Genomic DNA, 25,172 nt, shown 5'->3' on the forward strand with positions numbered 1-25,172 from the left:
TTTGCAAGTTAGAATGGATACATTACTCTACTGCAGCTGTCTTATGAAATGGATGTGTGAAGGTTTTTTCTATTTTGAGCCACCTATTGGATTGAAACTGGTTCTTCTATGTGTCAACGTTTTAGAATCCAACACAAAAAAATGTTTTGTGGGTATAGTTTGAATTATTATGTAGCATTTTGCAAAAACATATTTTGAATATTCAACACAAATATAGTTAATTAATCAGAAAATATCTTTATATCTTTATACAACTAAAAGACATAACAATGTTATGTATGTAATGACTCATTGTATCTCTTTTATTTTACAGGAAAAGCATCCGATTGGGAAGTTGATAGAACTAAAGCACAGTTAGTATCACCATCACATAAAAAATTGTCAACATGCTCTCAGTTAGTACATCATCTACATTTCATTCTAAGAAGTCCTCAAACATTTTCCTCATCTATCTAATCCCAACAGAGCTGATCCAGCGGCTGAGATAGACTTTGTCTATTGTCTGGATAAATCTTAGCATCTTGAAATGTTACCTGTCATGAGTATTTTCCAAAGTGACAAAGAATCCTTCAAAATTTTACAAAGTTTACAAAATGTTCCCTGAAAAACATACTGTAATATGTAATATGTAAACCTTAGCATGTTGGAAGTTTGCCTATACTTCATTGCATAATTTTAAATCTCCTGTCAACATCCAGGATTGCACGATGAATACAAGTGTGTCACAATTTGTTCTGCAAATAAGTCAGGGGAGAAGATATTTCAACATGTATTTTCCTTTATACAGTTGAATATTCATGCTTTAAGACAGGAGGAGTGACAGTGATATGAACGTGTTAATGTGTTGATGTGTGATGAGGAACAGCAGTGGCTCTTGTTGGCACACAGCGCTGACAGAAACATAACAGCAGAGAAGCTGTGGACACAAACACTTTCTGTGGTGCATAAGGCCACATGCTCTCTTTGGATTATATAATTATAATGAACACTATACAGTATTAAATCAGGGGAAGGCAGCAATAACAATAATAATGATAAAGCTTGTAGTCTAAGGTGTAAACAAAAAGAAGAGTGAAAATGCAACCTACTCAAAAAGAGAGGATGAGTCAGTGTCATAGGACTTTTTTTTCTCTCTCGAAGCTTTGAGCTTTGTGGTCTCTCTGTTGTGGTAGAGTTAATTTCCCTTGCCTGACTAAAATTCAGAAAACTCAAAGAGGCAAAAATAATTTTCTCCTGATGGGAAAAGAGTCAGTCAGAATTACAGTGCCCATAACAATGAAAACCTGTGACATTTAGACTACTTTGACTTTACATGGCTATATCTATATCAAGGCTATATATCTTGAATTTCCCTCGGGATCAATAAAGTATCTATCTATCTATCATCTATCTATAGCCAACAGAAAGGACGAGCGGACAGCTTAAATCAGCAGCTATAGTAGACATTGATGTTGCCTCTGTGGCCACAAGAGGGCAGTGCCCTTCAAAGCTTCACGTCAATAAAGGTGACAAATACTATTGTGTTTAAATCAAACATATCCAATGATTTTTGGGGCGCCACAGGTGTATTATGGGTGTAGCTAGTAGGCTATTCTGAGATCTAAAAAGCTTATTGTGAGAGCCCAGGGTTCACTAAAGTTTGTATACCTTCAAATAGATATATTGAAACGTGTTTGCACACAATAAAACACTTTAAAAGTTGTACATTTAGAGTGTGTCTCTGCTCAAAACAGAAGTGACAGTGGCCGAGTTAGCTGTAAGATCAGCTTTGACTAAGGAAGTAAGACCACAGACTCTTAAGACAGGTGAGTAGGCTACAGACCAAGCTACTTTTTTGAACATTTTGTTATTTGGTATAATTGACATAGACGGACAGAAACTAGAAAGTATACGTTTTTTTTTTTTTGTCTTTTCAAGTTATGAAAAAAAAAAGAAATTCTGCTTGGGTTTGTATTGTTTTGTTTTCAAGGAGAAAAGACACAATTTCAGTTTGTATGTTTGTTTTGTATTTTCTTCTTTCATTTTGATTGGCCTGTATGTTACATCCATTGTGTTCTCTTCTTTTCCTTGTAGACAGTGCAATGTAATTGTTACAGGCCGCACCTTAATAATTCACTATATGGGCCTCACACATAATACACCCCCTCTAGTGGTGTAAATGAGCAACTACAGTTCACGGAATAAAATGGACAACACAATACATTAAAACCTGCAGCCATCATTTTTACGTATGAGATCATTTGATGTTAACATCAAACTGTCAGAATCTAGAGGTTGACCATAAGATGACCCGATAGATAACAGTCAGCTCCTGTCTTGTTTTATGAGCTCTGGGACTTGGGCCGTAGATGTTATATTATAGCTCAGAGTTTATGCTTTGTGGTGCTTCTCTCTGTTGATTAGATAGCAGATTCATTCATTTATTGAGCTTAACCATTGATGTTTCATCCAGTTTAGTGTATTTTTAAATAAAACATCTGCTCTTATGTCCTCTTTTTTAAAAAAGCTTATTGAGTTGGTGGTTGTGTAATTCATAATCATCAAACTATAAAGTTAGCGTAAAGGCAAGGTATTTGTGGTTGGTTTAGTTCAAAGTGCTTTGTTGTAAGAGATGGGCACGTTTACGTTTTAATTGACTTGATATTGCGCATAAACATTTTGATTCAACTTTTACAGTATTTTCTATAAAGTTGATATTCATAAAGATTCGTTTAAAGTTTTGACACTGTACATTTTGACAGAGGTAATTTAACTTGAATCTAAATAAATCTAGTGTAATAGTATTTCTATTAGAGTGAAATATTCTGGTGATTGTGTCCCGGTATAATTCAGTGTGAATACTGTATTATTCACTTAGAAAGTATGGGGTGACTTGTTACTGTAGCTTACCTTCTCCAATACATTTGTAACTGTAATTGAAACTTGATGAATTGCCCCGCCCTGTTGACATCTTGTGTCTCTTGTAGCCTTTTGAACAAACCCCTCACTGACCGTAGGAAGAGTGTTTGAGTTTTTTTAGGAGCTTCAGTGCCATCACAGGTTCTTCTACTCTTTGAATGGGGAAGAGAACAAGCGTTTAATCTCAAACTCATCACCACCAGATACTATTACTTTAGTTTCTCTTCACAATATGTGCCTTGTTGTTCTTTGTCACTCGTACTAAAATCTGTGCACTTGTGTTGTGATTAGTCTTCTTCTTGATAGCGGCAGGATATGATGTACAGAGGAAGTAGCAGAATATGTAACTGTAATGACCGTATGATCACAATATTAACGAACAAATGGAGAAGGATGTACATGCGAACAGAAAACATAATGAAGCAGTTTCATAACTGAAGATAATTAAGGCATGTTTACTTCATCCTTTTGTACGTGCATGGAGATCTTGCTGCTCGCAGAATATAGAATCGTCACTCCTTCCCAACCGAAGTGAATTTCCTATTATGCCTACTTTCATGCAGAGCATGAAAAAAAACTATGGGTCTGTAAGCAGAATAAAACCTATGTTGGAGTAAAACACATTTTTTCTTCGAATCACACATGTAGCTCACCCTGAAAATGTCTGGGAGTGTTGTATATTTTTGAATGGTTAGACCAAGTCAAACATCAAGTTCAAACATCTTGCTCTTCTTTTTGAATTGGTTAAAAGATGAAATGTTCCCAAACTGAAGTTCTGTTTACACTGATGTGCAATATAAACGATTAACAGCGTTTGCGATGGATTCTTGCTTATTCCTTTAGACTTCATTGAAGGTCAAGTCAGTATTTAAGCAGGTATTTAAACAGTATCTGAATGTGATCTTTTGCTTTAATGCACTCTGCTACAGTATCAACGTCTGGTGATGAGTTGATGAAATATTCTCCAACAGGCACTCAGGCAGCAACATTCCCCATAGTTTGCACTGTTAGAATGCAGCTATTAAAGGCTCCCAAAACAAAAGTAGTCACATTTCATTAGTCACAACATTTAACGCTTCACTGCATCTGAAAAACAGGAACGTAAAAAGGCATTGTCCATTTCAAAATGAGAGGCTTCAGACATGTTTCACTCATTTCACCAGAACAGAATTTAGGGCTTTACTCTGTGATCTTGATTTGAAGAGAAAAACTACATAAAAGCATAAACACAGTTTCTACACTTAACTTAATCTAAGCGCTCTCTAAATATAAGATACTAGTTAAATATTGTTGAACATTGCAGCTTGTTTTTTTTTTTTTTTTTTTTAAATACATATCAGCTACTCTTGTATACATAATCTGTAGTTGCTCCAAACACATACATGTACATAAGTAAGCACATTGAACAATATCATTGAACATGAACACGTCTTTAGGTTCGTTCTGATACTTTACACTACAACTGGTCACTGGTCGCTATCACAGTAAACTTTGCTTCTCTTACTCATTGTTCACTATTTATCATGATGAGTCATGTGTTTGAGCTTCAGGTAGATAAACTAACAGAGAATCTTTTTCTGTGGACTGAACCTCACTGAAGGTCAACTCTCTCGACAACAGTGAACCTTTGTCCTCCCGAATAAACGATGCAGGGAGAGAATACTCACAGACACGGTTTGTGTGTCTCTCAGAGGGAATCTCCTAAAAACAGTTCAGTGTTAGTTTGTTTTCTCGACACTTCTGGACATGTGACCTTTTAGTTTGTTTTTCTTTGTTGTATGTTTGAATGTTCTTTATGCCTTGTTAGGTTTTGAGAAGTTTTTGGCACAGTTCTTCTGTAGCTCTTTGTGGCACTACTACTACTGCAGAACTCCTGAAATGTTTTAGAACAAATATGAACCTTCACTTTGGTCCTATTGTTAAAGGAGTTGTCAAAGATGCGTAAAAGGAATAAGGATATGAATACAAACCCTAGAGGACATTTATAAAATGTGTTATTTTATGGGAAAAACTTAAACATTCTTATTTGTGTCTCACTTCTGACTTTAGGTCCATTGTTTCAAGCCACAGATTGTTTCCTAGATGTTCTATCTTCAAACGATCTGATCTGTGATCAGCTCTTACAAATCTTTAAAAGTAGCACAAGACCAACTTTGTTCCGTCTCAGCTGTGAGATTAAATCAGCTAACACTGCTCCGTGATAACATTTACATTGTGGCCTTCACTGTGCAACAGTCAGTTTGACGTTCTCTGCCCTCTGTGTGAAAGAGAAGCAGCAAACAATGCCCTCAGCAGAAACTAGCTTGAACAAACAGTGTCTGACAGAGCAAACACAAGAAATCAGAGGAAAACATTCAAGGAAAAGGTTGTTTTTTTTCTTTGCTACTCAAGTGGAAGGATTACAGTGGTCACATTTCTACAGTTTTTAATCATAATTTTATTTACCTATAAAGTTGTTTTTGTCTTTTTACTCATGACCACTTGAAGTCACATCACTTATTATCTCTCCTTATTCCTTTTTTCAAATCTGATCCAACGCTTGTCTCACCCTCTCCACTCCACACAGAGAATAGAAACAATGAGGTTTCTATTTGGCAATAAGTCAAACACAATCACAAAGTAAAGTGTCCCATTGAATACTTTATAAAATTATATGCGTTTTTCACATGTAGAACATTACATTACAGTATAAAAATAGCGAATACACAATACATATATTATACATCAGTGATGGGACATATTTATAGGATAATCTGTTTAATTTGTTTAATAGCATCTGGATTTTTTTCTTTAAGTAGAACATTGTTAGAACACACTAAAGATCAATGCCAGCCCTTCAACCACTGACACCGTCAAGTAACAAAATCCATCCTTCTACTCATTATCTATACCCCTTATTTCTTTTGGTGTGTGTGTGTGTGTGGGAGTACAGAGACAAACACTCCTTCACACCTTCGAGAAATTTTAGAATCTCCGATTAACGAAAAGGTCATGTCTTTGGATTGTGGGAGGGAGTTGGAGTATCTGTAGGGAACCCACACAAGTACCAGGAGAATATGCAAAATACACCACACCTGTCCATCAGGGATTCAAACCAGGAATGTTGTTTGTGTGAGGCATCAGTGTTAACCCCTGCACCAACCTGCAGCCCTGTTTAATAAAAGTTCACTTTGATCAGCTTGCTGTCCATGTCCGTTTAGCTTCAAACAATTATTTACACAAAACTATAACCTAAAAGTCCCACTGGTATAAACCTTTAAAGGATTCATACATATTATGTCAATCTTTATTAGAACTGTACTGTTGGTAATTATAAAGAAGAAATTTATTGAGATAGACCATTTTTTAAATCTGCTCTTAATATAATGCCGATTCACAAAACAGTTAATGTTTTGTGCACGTAATAAATAGAAATATATATTTTGATTAAACATAACATTATAAAAATCCATGACCTTTAAAAAAGTAACTGTAAATGAAACACTGAAGTTACATATTACTGTACGACTATCACATTTGCGCGGACAGAGAGTCAAAAGTGATTGACAGCACTTAAAGTTTTTTCTGTTCCAAAGATTAAGTGATTTTCCTTCACAGTTCAAATAATGGGGACAACATAATTTATACTCGAGTGAGGTTTAAAAATATAGTGCAAGTAGCTTGTGAATTTCAAACATGTTGCATCTAGTGCTTATATGTACAAATGAGTATAAATCAATAAAAAAAGCCTCGAAGACATTGAAAAGAGCCAAGTAGCATCAAAAGTAACAAAAAATCATTTTAGTGTAACAGACACTGAAACAGGATTAAAAGGTAGCTATAGCCACCTCTACTTCACCTTTTTTTGCAACTAGGAGTATTTGAATGCCTAGGAACATGTTTACAGTGACAATACATCATCTGACAAAAGGGGTTATTTTCTTAAATGGTTTCACACATAAAGGGTTCTTTCAGAAATCTGTGCTTTCTCTCCATTCTGTAAAAAAACAATGTGACTGTCCCTCAAAGCTACTTTCTTTCTTTTGAAATCAACCCACCACCATTTCTTAAAAGCAGTCTTACCAAAAAAAAGGGTGTATCTGTTTTTCTCTAGTGCATGGATGTTGGTGTCATCACGAGTGCATTTTGCATCCACATTTAGGAATTTGGGTATGCAGAGGTTCTGAAAATATCGAGACAGTTCACTGTGATGAGGACACCTGTCAGCTGCCTCCACTGTCTCGTTACGGGGTTTTTCATTTTGTCCAGGACCAGGTGTAGATCCTGGATCATGTCCTTGTAGTTGTCTCCATAGCGTTGACTCCAGGAGTACAGGAAGTCATATGCGGGCTTCCACATTGACTGAAAATTAAACAGGAAATAAAGAACAGGTGTAATAAGCTGTACTTCACGTCTAATGCAAAACATAATTCAAATCAGAATAGTCTTCTAAAAGCTGTTCATGTTTGCCATTGAACTGACCTGGGAACCAACTTCTCCACACTTCCCTAAATGGGGTGCTTCATAGGCAGCAATCTGAGAACTGGAAAGTTTTCCCATCTTCTCAGCAAGCTCCCGCCATCGAACTCCTAGCTCCACAGCAGTGGACAGAATGACCGTGTTCTGGATAACCTGTGCTGCAAGATTCACAGAGTCCATCCTCAGCAGACCCTACAATGATGAACACAAACAGGAACGGTCACAAAAACAGTGAAATGTACTGGCCCTGAGTCAAATGCGGCAGACTTTAAACCCACTGACTATCATCATCTAAAAGCTCATTTTTAACCGCTGTGGTGTAGCATGTCGTGAATCATGATGGACTCTCAATTCACACTATATGAGTGTCTTTATTTTCTGTCACAGTACACTGCATTTTGCTGTGGTGCTTTCAGAGGCTGTCAGCCATTTTGCAATAAAAAATACCCCACTGAAGTTGGGTAATCCACCTGTGGCTCTGCTTTCACTTTACATAAGAGTCAGATGTAAGTGGACCAGAAATGTATCTGATCCTTTGGGAGCAGCTGATCCAGCCGTGAACCCGCTTCATGCCCAACTAATAGAGCTGAAATTTGGCCTGATTTCATAATCAGTGTGGTTCAACAATTGGTCAGAAACATCCTCAGTTGGCTCAATGCATCTGCTGCCTTTAAGAGATAAAGGATTTTCAGGTCAGGACTTGTTCTTTTGCTTGCTATTGTTTACAGTTCAACTGGAAATTTGTTGTCAAATGCAACCAAATAAAGTTTTTGAGATTTCCACCAATAGATCCTGGAATTGCATTACTGCACCTGCATTTATCTTGTCTCGTTTTCCCGACTAACTGTTGTTCCTGCATAAAACCAGTGCCTGAGGTCAATACTACTTGGACTACAAATGTAAAACACTGCGCTGGACAACCACAATCTCCAGCATAGAGTCACATGAGTGGTCTGTGCATGCATCTCCTTTATTTTTGTGGAAATAATAAAAATACACTGAACAATGTGATATCAACCTTTGATAAAAAATATTTTTTTCCTTAACTTACCACCATGAGCTCATGCAGAAACTTCCTTATCCTCTCAGCATGGCAGTCTTCCTTAAGCTTTTCCAATACACTCGCCACTTTCTCAGCTTCTGTCTCAGTGTATCTCCGTGTGATGGTGTCCAAAGACAGGTTTCTATACCCCAAAACATTAGCAAATCCTCTCCAGGTGGTGATGTGTTCATTGACCAATGTCTGGATAGCAGAGTACATGTAAGTAAGCTTCTTGAAGGGCAGCGTCATGTTGTCCAAGAGTACCTCAGTAGTCATTTGAATTCCAGTGAAATCAATCACTTGGTCTCTGGTAATGAGCTTGACATTTTTGCAATGCACCAAACCAGTCCTGCCTCGGAGGAATCCAATGTACCACTCCTTGACCTTAGAGTTACCCACTGACCTTACAGTCTCTCTGGATAGGAGAGCCACTGTGTCCCCCTTGAAGTACTCTAGAAGGTATTCTACACGTGGTTGACGGAGAACTGACTTGAGGGCTACACCATACCACTGTAGGTTCACAGGTCTGTCTGTAAATTTGGGGAAATCTTGAAGACATTCCTCAGGAATAGTAGTTGTTGTTGCCAATTCAATCTGCTTCTCTGACTGCCTTTGAATTCGCTTCTCTGATCTGATTGGTGCTGCAGGAGGGGAAGACACCTGGAAATTTGCAACAGTGGTAGCTCCAACATTTGGCTCCTTAACCTCTAGATCTAGTTTGAAAGGAGTCATTTCTGTATTGTTTGCACAGGATATTGCTACTGGCAGATGTAGAACTGTGCCTATTTTGAGCTGACTTTGTCTAACTTCTTTGAGTTTGTCCTCAGGTTGTATTTTGAACAAGGAGTCTGTGAGGCTTACACCGACATGCAGGTTGTTCAGTTTGTCTGGTTTAAAACCATGTTTCCCCCAAAGCTGAAGAACTAGTGGAGGCACGTTTTTGTTCCCTTTGCAGAGTGCTGAAAATGGAAGCTTGGGCGGAACATCCTCGTGACAGCAAACTACTATAACAACCTTGAATGAGGGATGGATGTATCTGGGACCATAAACTGCTATTGTGATTTGTCGTTCAAGGTAATCCCAAATTGATGTTGCGGGGGCTTGGATTGCAGAGGCCTGTGCAACTGCAATCACATAAAAATGTGTCTTCAAGTCCTGCAGCTTCATCTGCATCTGGTTTTTGTGAATGTAACAGTTGTTTACGATAAGATAAGGTCCTTCTCTTTTATTAGACACCAGCCCAGCCACAGTAGTCATCATTTGACTAATTGGCTCATTCTTGACCTCTCCAGACAGTTTTATATCCAGAGAGATACACTTGTTTGTGCTGATTTTGCTGAGGACCACCTCTAGAAGTGGACTCACGGTGGTCATGTAGTTGTTATTGAGTCCAGGGGGAGGGTCTAGCATTGCTTTGAGTGTAACCTCCTGGACTTCTCCAGAAGGAACGTGACCCTCTGGAATATGGATCCTGATTTCTGAGTCTGGTAACTGCACTATACCTCCATTGTGGCCGATCTTGGAAATGACCTGAAAGTTGGAGGCCTGGGTCTGAGCCCACCCTGGGCTCTGGCTGATCAGATTTAAATCCAAACAGGAGCGTGTGAGTTGCCTGTGGCTCAGCCAGGCCATTTTATAAGCTTCTCTGTCATTCTTTAGCCACTCAAAATCTGGATTCAGCACTGGCCCTGGTGGCGTGAAGCTGTTCTCCTGTTTTGGCACTTTTCTCTCCAGATCGTCCAAAATGTCTGAAGCACTTCTCCATCTCCCAGATCTGTTGCTCACTTTGTGTTTGTTCTCCAGAAAGTTTCCGACGTTGCCTTCATCTGAAGATGTGCTGATGGCATCATCAATATTTGTGTCCACATGTTGTCCTTCGTCTTGTTTCCCAGTTGATGTGTTGCAAATATGTTTTTCTGTACTGCTGTGTACAATTTCATCCAAGAATGGATTTGATCGAGACAGTTTGTTCCAAAAAGGATTGTTTGACTGTGGTGAAAGTGCAACTTCTGGTTGTAGAAGTGGCCACTCAGACGTCTGTGTTACTGGTTTTAAATACCCACCTGTGAAAATATAAGAATTTGGTTAGGATGACTGAACATTATTAACCAGTCCCTCCAGGAAGTCGCGATGTTGCGATCGCAACAATTCACCCAAATTCAACCAATCCCCGCGATTTCTTGGCGACCTAGCAATTTTGTCCAATCACCGCAACTTTTCTGCAAATTGGAACAATCAAAATAGCTTCCCCCGCAACTTTCACCAATCAGAGTAGTGCCCCGCGAAAACAGCGAGCTATACGTCACCAAAGTTTAGTGACCACGGACCAAGCTCACTTCCCTGTTTATCTGCACTCAGGAGAGTGAGCATGAAGCGTTTGTGCGCTGAAAAGAAAAGCGCTGCAGGTCCGTCCTGTCTCCATGACAACAGTTTGTTGTCAAAGTGCCGCTGTGTAGCTGACACTGCTCCGTCAATTTTTACTGCATGTTTAATATGTGAAATCGTTTTTTTAACCCATCAGACACGGAGCATAGACGATCTGGGTACAAGATACGATCTATAGGAAGATTTAAAATACAGGGAATATCAGACATTTTGAAAAGAGCAACAGTGAAGTCAACAGCGCCTTTCAGAAAAGAGGAAAGAGCTCGGCGTGACCGCACAAAAATGACAGTGTGTGCATATGTGAGAGGGAGACGTCACTGAGTGAGGCAGAGGAATATGCCTCACAAAGTAAATCGCTCGGCTCACATCAAAGTGTGTGCAGGAAAATAATTGACGTGAAAAAAAAAAACGCGACTATTTTGCAATTTTTCAAACAACATGCATTGCAATTTTTTGGAAAAGCTGCCGCGAAATCAGGCCTGATTGGCTGCAACAATCCCCGAAAAAGTGTGAAATCCTGGAGAGACTGATTAACTGTTTTTTTTTTCTTTTAGAATCAAAAAGCAGACTGATTATGCTAACAGTAAAGTTTTACCCTCCAGGTTGTTACTGGCTGATGTACTGTCATTCAGATCGATCAGTGTCCCTTCAGATTTACTTCGCATGAGACTCCCAACACGTTGGAAGGATGTTGCTTTTCCAGCTGCCATATTACATCTGTAAACAAACAAAAACAAGGGCTGTCAGCATTAATTAGTTACATCGAATTTTGTCCTTTTAGGTGCACTGTGGATAAGCCTTCTCCCTGTGTAGTAACACTACAAAAAAAACATAGTGGTGAATCTTTAAATGGCTCATTGAAACTACCGAAACTAGACAGCTTAGGTGGCAAATTAAAAAGTAATATCACCCTTTTGACATTAAGCATTTCACTTTTTTACTGTTTCTTAAGCTGTTTTCATTTACTTTTTGGTAAGTATGTTTCTAGTTAGGTGGTTAAGTTAATGTTGTAACTTTCGATCTACCGGAAGGTACTTTATTTATTTCAAGCAGCAAGAAAAGTTCTCTCAGCTTAAGACAGTTAAAAACTGGGCGAGAGGCGGGCTAAATCGGACTATAAATTAAAATATTACCAAGATAATTGTAGTTCGAGCTACCATTTATGAGCTAAACATACAGGTGCAGCTTATCCGACTGATGTCAACAGGCAACTGCTGGCAGAGCACTATTTTGGAGTGTGTGAATAGCCACAGACCTGTGAATGAAAACAAACTGAAGAAGTTAACTGCAGAGCTTGTTAAAACGGTAGCAACTGACTGCAGGCCCGTCAACTTTGCGGACGACTCTGGTTTAAGGGACATCCTCTGGTCGGCATGTTGTGACCAACTGTTTGTCTTACCATGGTGGGGAACAGTAGTTTCATGCATAAAAGACCTGTATGGAAGAGGAATGACCCTCCAAATCTACCTCCAAATAAATCTTGAAGTAAAGATCACAAAGTTCACTATTTTACATTTATTTTATGCCCAAATGAAGACACTGGTATTGGTATTGCTTGACATTGTTAACATGGACTCATAAACTGTGATTATATACCCTATACTTTATTAATCTTCTTTATAACTTGTGTAGAGCTGGCAACTTGGTCATTATGTACACAGCTATAACATATATACACTGTATACATATTAATGTTGTCATCTTTAAATAAAGATTGTTTTATAGTTTCCTGATACATAGTATCTCCATATAATAAAAATGTGTCACACTTAGGATCTCTGCAAAAAAGTTTTAATGTGTCTTGGGTCAATGGAGATTGTAATTTCTTTGTATACTTTGCACAAGATTATAAAAGATAGAATATACAACACATTTCTGGTAAGGCATGTCAAACAAGACATTTTGTAAAGTGTTGCCACAATCAATACCTAAAAGACATGCAAGTAAAGTAATTGTTCTGTCTCGACTGTTTTCCTTCAGCACAATGCGCCTCAGGCTTTCTGCCTGTTACAGAAAACTGTCCCAAACACAGAATAAAGCCTGAACTCTTCAGTGTGTCACTTGTTTGCGTAAAAGGACACTACCCATTCATGACTTGTCACAGTGAGTCAGTCATTAATAATGTGGTTTCTTACACCATTGCACAAAAACAGGTTGGTCTTGTCTAGCCTATGACAGTAGTCGCTTCTCTCAGCGAGTCTCGCTATGATCCAAGTGCATTAACACTGTAATGCAGACAGTAAAAACGTGTATTCTGACTGCCGTAGCCTACAAAGTATACACTGACAGCACTATGGTTCATGTAGTACAATATTATCTTTCTCAATGTAAATAAATTCTAATTATAATCTCGTTCGTGTTTCTCTTTAAGGCTACTTATAGATTCAATCAGACAAAACTCTCTTCAGAAAAATCCAACATTTATGAATATTTCAAAGACTATTATAATCCTCACCAGCAAAGATTCTGACACAACTTCTTTAAGTAAAACGTCAACACTGTCAGCGTCTGAACAGGTGTAGCTTTCTCCTAAAAACATTTCAGATCATATGCAGGTCATTTCCTATATTGAAAATACGAAAAACAAATCTATACAGAGCGAGAAGAGTAATCAAAGTTTGATCTCACCGTCGGCACGAGGTTGTTGTAGTTTTACTTCAGCGTGTTGGCAGGACTTATTCCTGACAACATCACTTATTTTGTAGGGCGTACCTGCTCCTCATGTTACAGCTCGTTACTCTGTGTGCGCTCAAGCTCCAAGCATGGAGCATTTCGGGACTGGGAGTTTAAAAGAAGACAGGGAGCTCAGCGGAGGATTGGCCTCCTCCTGTTTAGACACTACAATACCCACAAGGCACCGCTTTATTTCGGCACGAGACTTTACTCCTGAAACTGAGCGATACCTGTAGTATCGACAAGAGTCTGACAGAAGTGATACGCATGCAGTGATTCATGCTGGAGGTCATTCATTTGTCAAGTATACAAATAAAAACTTGGTTGATGCTGGCCTTTAGCATTTAGCAAGCAGATAAGTTATTAGACAAATGGAATCGGCCTATTTAGCATGTATTGACACTTTGGCATCAAAAGCAAGTGGTTATAGCTAAAAATAACATAGACAATAAAATAACTAGTTTCAGTTTTGTCATAAACTTACTTGCTCTACCATATGTTATTTATGTTATACAGTCATCACTGTTAATTTGAATGATTTTGGATTAAAGCCTTAATGAACCGAGAGGGTAACACGAGTTGATCTCATCAAGGACACAAGTCATGTTATCTTCTTGCTTGGGATGAATGCACAAATGGATCAATATTAGAGACTACTGCATCACATTTGATCATTTAATCATTTAAAACTATTCCAAATGCTTGTAGTATATCATGTGTAACAATTGCACACTTGATACCAGAAATGTCTGCATTACCCTTTGGGATAAGCATACTGTTTTACTGCAACTGATAACTTAACTGACAAAGCATCCTTACAAACCCAACATGTTCTGTCATAATTTACATTTTTGAAAATCATCAGCCCTTCTGCAGTATCCTGGATGACTTGTATTCAACCCCCACCCCCCAACAGAAATGAAACGGTTATGTACACTTTGATTTAATTTTTGTGCTAAATGTCCATGTGTTTGGTATTAGTCTTCATGCTCTTAAAAGATGGTATCTCTATCCCTCCTTCAGCTCGTTACTCCATAGTACAGCACCATAGTACAGTTTCAATAATTTCATTATCAGTACTCCTTCATATGTTTTATGTTAACTACCATAATTATATCTGAAACAGAAGATGGTCTTCTGAATCAATTCTGCTCTCTTGTGGTTGTTTTGAGAATATCAGTTCCACTGTTGTAGACGTGGAACTGATGTCGTATAACAACCAGAGTCAGCTAATGGTAATCCATACCTGAGGCAGTCTATTCCTCAGGGCTGAAGAGTTTAATCAGTCTTAAAAACTATTTAAAACACATGTTCATTTTAATATTTTCTCTCTCTTTTTAAAGGTAATTGCAGTTAATTTCACATAAAAAAACACGTTTTCTGAAAGAGATGAATTATTCTGTTTAATATCATATTGACCTTACAGGTGTCTTCTACGTAAATTACACCTTTAGCATTATATATTTTTAAATTGAGCACATTTTGAGCTACAGTGAACCTCCATGCTGCCTGGAAACAAATGTATGTTATTTAATGACAACTGATATCATTTCATTGAACTACAGGATTTACACAAGAGCTGTTTTGCTACCAATTGTATCAAGTTAAGAATAAGAGACGAAACTAAAAGAGTAAGGCACATTTAGTTTCTTAAGCCTTTATGTTGGTGCCACTTGGTGGAGCCATTTCTCCATTGTTGTTTCTGTCAGACTCAATCGAGAAAGTACCCGCAATCAAGCTGTGACAGAGATTGTGAAAGTTTTAAACTGTCTTAAACTATGAGCTGATGAAAAATGACATCCGTGACGTCTATGTTCTAAATTCCAAGATACTCAATCTTATCTTTAACTGCAATATAAAGAGAGGGCTAAATGTCAGTCCTAAATGTTTTTATACCATCCGATGTTTGGCATTTTGCTTGAGAAATATCTTGGTTAAATTGTCATATATATATATATATATATATATATATATATATATATAATGTGTGTATAATGTAATATTATATATATATATTTTTTTTTATTCACCATATGCTAATGTTGTGGGAATATGAGCGTTTTGCTTCACGTTGTGTTGGGTTAGCTGTCTGTACTACTGTACTACTGTATTTTGGCTTTCATGATCTGACCGTAGCTGTGTCACTTTGGTCTTTTTGTGTTGAATAATTGTTATTGCTAGTGATAAATATCTTTTAATGCTTCACTGTAAAAAGCATAACCCATGAATTCACACACAAATAAAGTTGAAGTTGCTTACAAAGAAACAAAGAAACATTTTTAAATCAAGAAACACATAAACAGCAAAGGAATTAATCAATTTAATCAAGATGTGGACTCATTCCTTACCGGATGAACAAAAAAGTGTCTTTGGCAGAGCAGTCTTTCCTATTGTTGTGAAAATCACTGTGACTGTAAAAGTTTATTTTCAGATAGAATAGTATACAAAATGATCCTGAAGTGAACACACTTTCTTTTTACGAGCGCTGACATGTTGCGATCATTGAATTGGGATTTTATCAGAGCTTTTCTCTGTCACATTAAGTCTGCTGGTTTTCCATCCAGACAGGTATAACCTGTGACATCAGAGAATCTAAATGACTGAAATCATTGTCATAAGTGCAGCCGTGTCAGTGCTGATACAATCTCTCTTGTAATTGTTTTGACTCACCTCCTAACCTTGTCAAATTGTCTTTCCCAAAAGTTCTGTTGATTTGATGACAATGGCAGTGCGGTGAGTGGTTTTAACCACTAAATTGTCTACAGATGCATGATGATGGGTGAGCGGTGTCACCACAACACTGTGATTGGCTATGGGGCCTCGAATACCAAATCTCATTATCGACAGCAGATCGTATTACCACAGAGCCTCAGCCAAGACTCTGGTCTTGTAAATTCTTCATAAATTCAAGTATTGAAATATTTATTTGTCTTTAATTTTCCAAGGTGACTGGATGAAAGCTGGTTTCAGGTTCCAGCACACTGCAAGCTCTGACCACAGAATTTTTTTGGCCATCTTCCTCAGTTGGCAGCTCGGCCTCCACATCCTGGCACGTGTGCACTTCCTCTCTGAGGCAGCAGCAGGATGTCCTCTATGAGAATCAGGTGAGGCTGCAACAGTCTGGGAAGGTGTTAATAACATGACAACACAGAGCTGGACACTTTGAGAATATAGGCTGAAACGACTCGTATTGAAATGATAACTTTTTCATTGTTTATGTTTAAGTCCTCCATTGAAGCTGCTGAATACTTAAAGGACTGTCTATTGAGCAATATATTTTAAAATGAAGTTTCATTATTTATTTTATTTATTACATTTTTCATCTTTTTAAGTAGCCAGTCTATTTTTTAAATCCTGTAGTCTCCTTCAATTAATTTGGATAGCAAACACACGAAAACATGTCAAACTGTGTGCTAAAGAGAAGAAATATATTTTAATAGCATTTTTATGTTTAGCTTTAAAAAACAGTATATAGTTAGCACTAAAACAAACTTCTGTTCTAGGTATGTATGTTTGCACATATTTCCATCTGTCCCTTTATGTTTATGTAAAAAGATAACATTTAGGAAACTTGCCAGTATCATTATTGGCCTTTTCCAGCACCAACAGTTAGGACCGCTGAGTGTGTCTGTGATCACATATTTTGTATCCATTGAATGCTCTTTTGGTTTTAGAGTGTGGTTGACTTGAAGCTATAAGACCTGCAGGATTTATGATTTGAGAAGCTCAGGTGGATGAACAGCCTTTCATTGTCTTCAGCAGTGCATGTGTCTCATATGTTGGAAAAGACTCATGGCTTCTCCAAAGTGTTCCACTCTGCAGCTAGATTTGTTGAAATAAAAGCATCGTTGTTCTTCACAAACAGTTGAAAGTGTAAAAATTGAGTCATGCAGCAAGACTGACAGACACTGAATCGCACGTTAAAAAAATCAATTTAATCCTGGTTCACTGAATGGGTGTTGTTGATCAAGGTATGCTCTGGATGGCGCTAAAAAGCTGCGCATACAAACACTGACCAGAAGTTTTAAAGTCATGGGCTACAGTTTACGCTTGCAGTCACCCAAAGACAGAAAAAAACAGTATTAGCAAATCTAATGATTGAACGTCTCAATTGTTGCTTTGATTTAATGATTGTAACACAGTGGATTGTTGAACCTCATTGCTCTTACGATCATTTAAAACAGGCTATTCTTTTAATTATTTCGAAGAAAAAAAAGAAACATTATTTCAAATATAAAAAGCTGATGTTATATCTGTTAGCCTACATGTTGTAACTTGGATTTTAAAATATAAAATCCAAGTTACTTTTGCAAATTCGGAAAACAAGACTGAATTGTTAGAATTTAGGTTAATTTAGATGTAACACAAAAATGTGCACTAATTTGTGAAAATGAAAAGTTCCAGTTTGCTGATAATTGTGTATGAAGAAAAAAAAAAAGAAAGTAATCAAGTCGAATTTGACATCAAGTTAAGCCCTAGCTTTAGGCCTACTCTGGAAACAAGACGTACCGCCAGTATTTCCTTCAATTAAATTGGTCCGTAATATAATAACATATTGTAGGATTATTTATTGTGTTAACACTACATTTTTTATGAATTCATTATTGAAACCAATTTTAACTATATAAAAATGACTTATGTGGGTAATTTTGGAAAAGTCCACTGAGCAAGAAAGTTTGATCACAAAGAAAAAACCCATCATAATCAATGTTTCTGAAATATGGGAAAATATAGTCAAAACAAAGCAGAAAAATAACATTATGGATCTTTAGCAAAACAGTATGCATGTTAGTGATATGGCCTGTATCGTAATCGTTGAACTCCAATAAAATGGTAGATTAAGATCATGACGCGCTTTGACCTGTGTTGATTTCGGCCTCGGGAGGTTTTTTGTTTCGTATTCACACTCAACAGAAAAAGGAAACTGGAATAATTGGATAAGCCTGTTTAAAACTAATACAAAACTGACTCAATTTAAATCAAGAATTCTTTCGTTTAATTTAAGAATTACAATGATTTGTATGGGAGGCCATAATTTTGTTGCATGCCATTCCCCTCATGGCCTTAAAAACACATGAGCTACACTGAAGTCATAACACGCAACACCTGCACTGCTTCACACCCATGAACATGTGTTAATATAAAATAATAAATTCAAGGACATGTTATCATTTCCGAGTTAAAATAGATTTAATCGACTCAACAATGAAACAAAGTGAGTCGATGGGCAGATCTGAATTCATACTGACTTTATTGAGTGGCTCACAGAAAAAGCCATTCTCGGAGGAGAAAAACAAAAATCTCATTGTAAAATTAAAGTCACTTTACAACATGCTTGCTTAAATTAAACGAGTGGGTAAACAGTAAATGATTTCCAAAACCTTTTACAAATAAATTCAAAGTGCGCCTAATGATAGACCCCTAAATACAAGAAAACTGTTGGTTAAATAGAACTCCCCACAATACATTTCATATCATGTCAAAGAAAAATCAAAGTACATTTCATCGTATATTTCAAATATTTACTAGAGTCCATATACAACTAGAAATACCTATACAAAATCATCGTCTCCTGGACAAATACAATACTCACCTTTACATGGGGCTGTAATTATTCTAACCTACATTTCTCAGTATATACAACACATTTTGCTGCAAAGTAACCTCAGCTGGTTAACTTACAGACTGCGCACAAACTGTATGCTGTAGAGTGAGTATTATTACGTGAATTAGCCCTACAGCTGATGAGCAGACGGATATAACGAACCTATCCCAGCCCTTACCGTACCAACTCTACAGGTATTTGTTCCTACCGAGCAGCCCGTCTAAATGAACAACATCTCCTGCTCGATAATAAAGTGCCACAGTTTGGTTTTGAACAACATGTATGACAGCACAACTCACATTGCAGGCCTACTTTTTTTTTTCACAGCCGGTTTTGCACTTAGCAAATAAAACATCAAGGAAGATTTTAAAATCAGACTGCAAAATAAAAAGTTGTGCCCTGCCTCAGTGTGTACAAAAACTTGATTACACTTCCAAGTGTATTAATAAGAAGGTTCTGATGGTACCGCTATGTGAAATCTGTAAATAGTCTGAAACACATGGGTCAAAGAAATAGGCCTATTTCTCGTTGAGTATCAACACTTCGCATACACTAAAGTATGTCCACTTTCATATCCGCTCGGACATCGCAACACTCTGTTGTTGTATGGTTTTTTTTGTTTGTTTTTTTAACTTCAGTCAGATGACTTTTAGAGGCCGTTCATGCCCACTCCCTGGGTTGACTCAGGTGGGTGCAACAGGTCGGGGGAATGACACGGAGGGCTGCCCGGTGCGCTGTGCTCGCTGTCGGTATCACTCCCTCTCTTTCCCCCGCTGCCCCCGGAGCCAGAGCCGGCGGACCCTCCGGCACTGTGAGTCTTTACATGTTTACTCAGGTGATCGCTCCGCATAAATCTCTTGTTGCACACCGGACATGCGAACCTTTTCTCTCCGGTGTGCGTGCGTAAGTGTCGCTGGAGCTCGTCGGAGCGCGTGAATCTTTTCCCGCAAAACAGCCAGTTGCAAACAAATGGTCTCTCGCCGGTGTGCCATCTCAAATGCGCCTTGAGGTGCGACGTTTTACCGTAAACTTTCCCACAGCCGGGGATATGACAGCTGTGGAGACCTTTCCTTCTGAGGCTCGCGCCCGCCGGTCCCAGTCTCTCTGCCTCCTGGCAGTTCGGACAGTCGCACGTTGCTCTGCCTGAATACCGGCGGGCAGATGACCTCGGAGACCCTGCTAAAGACGCAGGTGGAGCCCCGGAGAGCATAGTCCCCCCTGCCCCGGCTAACGGAGAGGGGCTAGTGTCCGGATAAGAGGATAACACCGGTTTGAAACCGTCCATCAGATGCTGGCCGGTTGTCAACAGGTGTGGAGAGGGGCTCGTGCTAAAAGCAGAGTGACTTAAACTAGAGTAATCAGAATTATATCCGCCCAGAGGAGAGTGCAGCGAGGTCTGCAGCCCACCGGAGTGTAAGGACGTCTGTAGTGCTGCTCCGTTAGGGTTCTGTACGTCAATCCATCCCGCCCCCACGTCCCACCATGCGGACGCTCCGGTGGTTCCGACATCTCCTGTGGGGATCCCGGGATGAGACGATTTGAACCAGGAGTCGTACGGGTGCGCCACGCTCATCCTCGGATAGATGCCCTGAAGACTGTCCACTGAGGTGTGCACCTTAGAGATGAATACCGGTTGGTGACTGGACTCCTGAGAGCTGCTCGAGACCGACGCTTGGAAAACAGAGTAATCGTTACCAAAGTGTGGACTAGACGAGGTACCGGACGTGAGAGAAAAGGCGCTGGATCCATTGGAGCTGTTGGTGCCGAAAGAGTCCGAGATGCCGGATCCATTACGGGACACCCCGAAACCGGACAGGCCGGATCCGAGGCTGCAGCTGCTCGCCGCAGCTGCTCTTTTCCATGGGTGGAAGCCTTTTCCAAAAGACGAGGAATTATCCGAAATAGTGGACGGTGAGGGGCTCGGACTCCCAATTTTGTTGCATGTTGCAGCGAGCATGGCTAAAGGAGTCGATCCTAACCTCGGCTCCTCCTGAAAAGGGACAAGAAAAGCAGTGAGATAGTGATCAGTCTGACAAGTAAAACAGGTTCAGTGCTGTAAAGTTTCAGCGCAAGAGAGAATAAGTTAGTGGCGATTAGTCATATTGAGACTTATTGATACGCTTTTTTTAAAAAATGTTTTTGAAAAGTTTTAAAGTCATGTGTAAATTCTAATCGCCTACCTGGACAAACAGAAAGCAGACGATTGAAATTCAACACTGCAGCGCTTACAAATGCATGCCAAACAGGACAACAAGGGAAACATGCGTCTGTTTTGAGCACCAGTAAAAAAAAACTTTTATCCCGTTTACACAGCCAGAGCTTTCCCGCACGAAACTGCTCTCCTGAAATTATAACCGACGCACTGCCTCTACTGCCTGCTGTAAGTTTAATCCCCCTCCGCCGGACAATGACAAGAACTAATTAAACCAGCAAGAAAGTCCTTTCGACTCACCCCTAGAAGTGAAGTTGCCATCACACAAAACAGTGCCCTCCTCAGAGGATCTTTTTATATTTATGAATCAGAGCACTGTTTTTTTAGAGGTGTGCAATACAATGATGTGTTCCGCCCATTCTTCCACAATTGTAGGCTCCTATCCGGGCTTTGAAGTGCCGCTGTGACACGGGCGACCAATCAGCGGCCTCGTCCCGCCGCACTGCCACACAAACCACCGTGAGGTCATCAATAGAGCGCCCTCAGACAGCTCTCCACCTTCCTCCACCCCCCCGCCGCCCCCTCCATAAGAAAAGACAGCGGAAGGAAGGTAAAGTTAAATGTGAGTGAATTAGGAAGGAGGAATTAGGGCTCCACTTATTGAAATTTTTTTTTAACAGAAAATCACGTTCCATAAATCTGACGGAAGCAAGACGATGAGCAGTGCTTTAGTATGCTGTAAGATTGAAGTGACCCACAGAAGGAACACAAACAACTTTAAAATAAACATATTCAGCCTAAAGAACAATTGTGTCCAATTGAAGCTTAAACTTTAAAATTCATCTTGGCATATAGCCTATCCTTTTAGAGCAAACACTTTGTATTAACTCTTTTAATTTTACACAGTTTGATTATTAAACTTTTGGCTCCTCCATCTTGCAAGTTTTTTTTTCTTTTTATCCTATATAGTCTATTTAAAGCTGCCCCAGTGTTTTCTTTTCTAAAAGCGTCCCACTGTGTTTTTTTCCCCTCTTTATTTCTATCTTCTCATCTTCCTCTTTCTGACTTCTTCTGGCTCTGGTTATCTATCCCCCCACTCGCGTGATTTTTCATGTTTTAACTTATTCAAAGTTAATATACACAAACTAATAAACGAAGATACAAAGGTGGCCTTGTTCTGCTATGTGGACCTATATTACACCGTCTCAAACTTGCACATTACTGTAATTGTGCTCAATTATCTTCAACTGTTTTGATTAAAACTGGCAGATGGGGCATTCCGTTGGAGGATGAGTCATTTTATGATGCTCCTAAAACCAGCAGACGACGAAGAAGAAGAAGAAGAAGAAGAAGAAGAAGAAGAAGAAGAAGAAGAAGAAGAAGAAGAAGAAGAAGAAGAAGAAGAAGAGGAGGATGAGGGGCAAAGAATGTGTTTTTGTTTTTTTTTGCCCCGAATAAAAACAAGATAAAAGAAGCGATATCGCGACCGTTGGGTTGGGCCTATTGGCACTGTTGCGTTAGGTTAACAGAGATAATTTATTGTGTCAGATTAACTTTAAGAAAAACTGGTTATATTGAATAGGTTCCTCATTTTGCACACCGACATTTAGTTAAATGTATAGAGAAAGACGATGTTACATAATAAGAACTTGTGGGCTAAACACGCTTTGAACCCTGGGACTCTGTGGGCTCTATTAGCATGCAGTGTGCACCGAACGCATAAATTTCATTTGAATTTCAAATTTAATAACGCAGGAGGTTTTTAATCATCCGCACTTTTATTTGTTTGATATTAACATGCTTATTGACCGGCTCTGTTGACCAGCTTGGTCATTACAGGACAGGGAAAAGTTAATTAAAACGACCAGGGATTATTCATCACATCATCTGCCTAACCCTTGTCGCTTCCTTTATTACACAGCTTGATAGATGGACTCTCTGATTAATTCCTGTGTTTCTAGGATTGGACAACAGCTTTTTGGATTAATTTACACCGCTTTACCTTCAGTTGTAAAAAATGAAGGGGCAGGAAAAACTGAAACGGGCCAAAAATTATTCAAAATATTTCACTGTGGAAAAAAATGTCACCAAAAAAAAAACAACCTTGCAGTAATAAATACACTTTTTTATTTTATAGCACGACTGTTATTTATCGTGGACACTCTTATCTAACATTTGTAGATAATTTAAACCATTTCCTTATAATAATTTGATTCACTAATCAATGTCAATCTTAACTTTAAATAATCAACCTTTACTCTTGCTGTAAACTCACGCGTATATTGTATATTTAATTAATTTAACCGATCCTGGTCAAGCCATTTAAAATTATTTTTTTTAGCAAGGACATATTTTAGTTAAACGGACAAAGCAACACACACACACACACACACACTTGCCTTATTGACGTTGGAGATAAGAAAGGAACTGATATCGACCTGTTTTCTGCTCACTCATTTTTTTTTATTCCCATCAAACTAACAAATCAAACAAACCGTCAAGATCAATCTTAGCAACCTGTGAAAATCATCTTAAAGGAATAAAAAATGTGACAATGTAATAAGGAGAATAAAACCTACATACCGTGCTGCTCCGCACTGCTTTCATTGATTGACCCTCGACGTTTGCTCGCTGCAGAGAAAAACACATCTCCTGCTGCCGGTGTGGCTGTGCACCGGGCAGGAGAAATGTTACACATGATATTCAATTAGGAATTTCTTAAGGGAAAAATCAACTCACTTCTATTTCGTCTGCTTGCACCGAAGCTCCTAATAGGTACATATAGGTGCAAATATTGTTGTTATTTATCATTCAGGTTTATATATCACTTTTTTTTGTTAAAATCTGTGCGCAAAACTGGTTTTCCCCTAACTTTTGTGACTGTTCAAGATACACTATTCCTCGTAGTACAGATTTTACGCATTTGAAGAGCAAGGTTTGGGCTGCAGCTACAAGGAACGTAAGGGACATGTTGGCCTCTGGTGACAAATTACCAAGTGATCATCCCAGCAAGACCGATGTCAGAGGTCAGTGTGATAACTCCTCGACAGGAAACGTCTTCCTGCCGTGGTTAAAGTAGTTATATACGTGCACTTTAAAAACCAAATATTCTTTATTTTTAGCGCGCGCGAGAAAAAAAGGCTTTATCTTTTTCCTGTTTCTTTCAGGATGTTAGAGGTTCGGCGTTAGTTCATATGGTGCACACAGGTTGTTCTTTAACGCGCGGCTGTAACTGTAAGCCCGAATTGAACAGATGTCCCCATTGAAGGCTTTCTTTCTCCTACGCACAGGGGCTATATTACCATCATGAAATCAAACTCAAAACCTGTCCCTTTCCACACCATAATGACCGAGTTATTCTGGGCCGCTGAGCAGGAACAAAGTGTGCTCAATATTGCGTGCTGCAGAATCACTGCGCTTAGAGAGGCAGCAGAAAAGAGTCAAAACCAGAGATGCAGAAATCTACTTTAATGTGAAGATTTACAAAGCAACTCGATAATGTGATGGCTTTCCTATCAGAGAATTTTCTGGAAGCAAAGGGAAGATAATCACTTGTGGCTTCAACCTAAATTTGAAAGATTCCTGTTGCCCTGCAAAAAGCACTCCAATGTATTCAGTTTTTTTCAGAAGTCATTTTTTTGTTTCAATAAATTAATATATTACTAATTTTGTATAAACTTTTGGTAATCTGGAGACAGGACACTAATAGAAACAAAAATAATTAACTGTTGTGTTGTATTTTGCTTCAAATATTGTCACAGTCCTCTCTGTGCAGTAAAGTGTGCAGGGCAGAAGGAGAGCAGGCTCTGTTGCTTGTTGTTTTCTCTCTTCACCAGGAGGTTGCAAACAGCAGATGTCCGTCTGCACCCTGAGCTGCCAAGTGGGTCCAGAGCAGAGCGAGGGCAGCCACAGACACAAGGGCCCAAATGGTGTGACAAAAGATGTGCAGGAAGCCCCTC

General features: G+C 38.8%; 2 protein-coding genes and 1 long non-coding RNA gene across 7 annotated transcripts; 1 reads left to right on the forward strand and 2 right to left on the reverse strand.

Annotated features, from left to right (window-relative positions):
- The first annotated feature begins 1,566 nt into the window (after positions 1-1,566).
- LOC306824283 lies at positions 1,567-25,172 on the forward strand. Of its 3 annotated transcripts, none has more exons than XR_013779120.1 (3): positions 1,567-1,805; positions 16,402-16,560; positions 25,050-25,172. It is a non-coding gene; the product is annotated as an uncharacterized lncRNA (long non-coding RNA). The 3 variants fall into 3 exon arrangements; XR_013779121.1 differs by lacking the exon at positions 25,050-25,172 and adding an exon at positions 24,103-24,224; XR_013779122.1 differs by lacking the exon at positions 25,050-25,172 and adding an exon at positions 22,483-22,570.
- Positions 6,773-13,534, reverse strand: macc1 (MET transcriptional regulator MACC1). The gene is made up of 5 exons (XM_079342787.1): positions 13,412-13,534; positions 11,379-11,500; positions 8,408-10,461; positions 7,360-7,548; positions 6,773-7,239 (listed from the first exon to the last, which is right to left on the reverse strand). Exons 2-5 carry the CDS (start codon positions 11,491-11,493, stop codon positions 7,036-7,038), a joined length of 2,562 nt encoding a protein of 853 aa, XP_079198913.1. The 5' UTR covers positions 11,494-11,500; positions 13,412-13,534; the 3' UTR covers positions 6,773-7,035.
- On the reverse strand, positions 18,689-23,861 carry sp8b (sp8 transcription factor b). Of its 3 annotated transcripts, none has more exons than XM_079344367.1 (2): positions 23,797-23,861; positions 18,689-21,051 (listed from the first exon to the last, which is right to left on the reverse strand). In XM_079344367.1, the coding sequence occupies exons 1-2, from the start codon at positions 23,818-23,820 to the stop codon at positions 19,711-19,713; spliced, it is 1,365 nt and encodes a 454-aa protein (XP_079200493.1). In that variant the 5' UTR covers positions 23,821-23,861; the 3' UTR covers positions 18,689-19,710. The 3 variants fall into 3 exon arrangements, with proteins under 3 accessions (XP_079200493.1, XP_079200494.1, XP_079200495.1); XM_079344368.1 differs by lacking the exon at positions 23,797-23,861 and adding an exon at positions 21,514-21,613; XM_079344369.1 differs by lacking the exon at positions 23,797-23,861 and adding an exon at positions 21,242-21,571.

The sequence above is a fragment of the Symphodus melops genome, assembly GCF_947650265.1.
Source record: "Symphodus melops genome assembly, chromosome: 5".
NCBI lineage: Eukaryota > Metazoa > Chordata > Actinopteri > Labriformes > Labridae > Symphodus > Symphodus melops.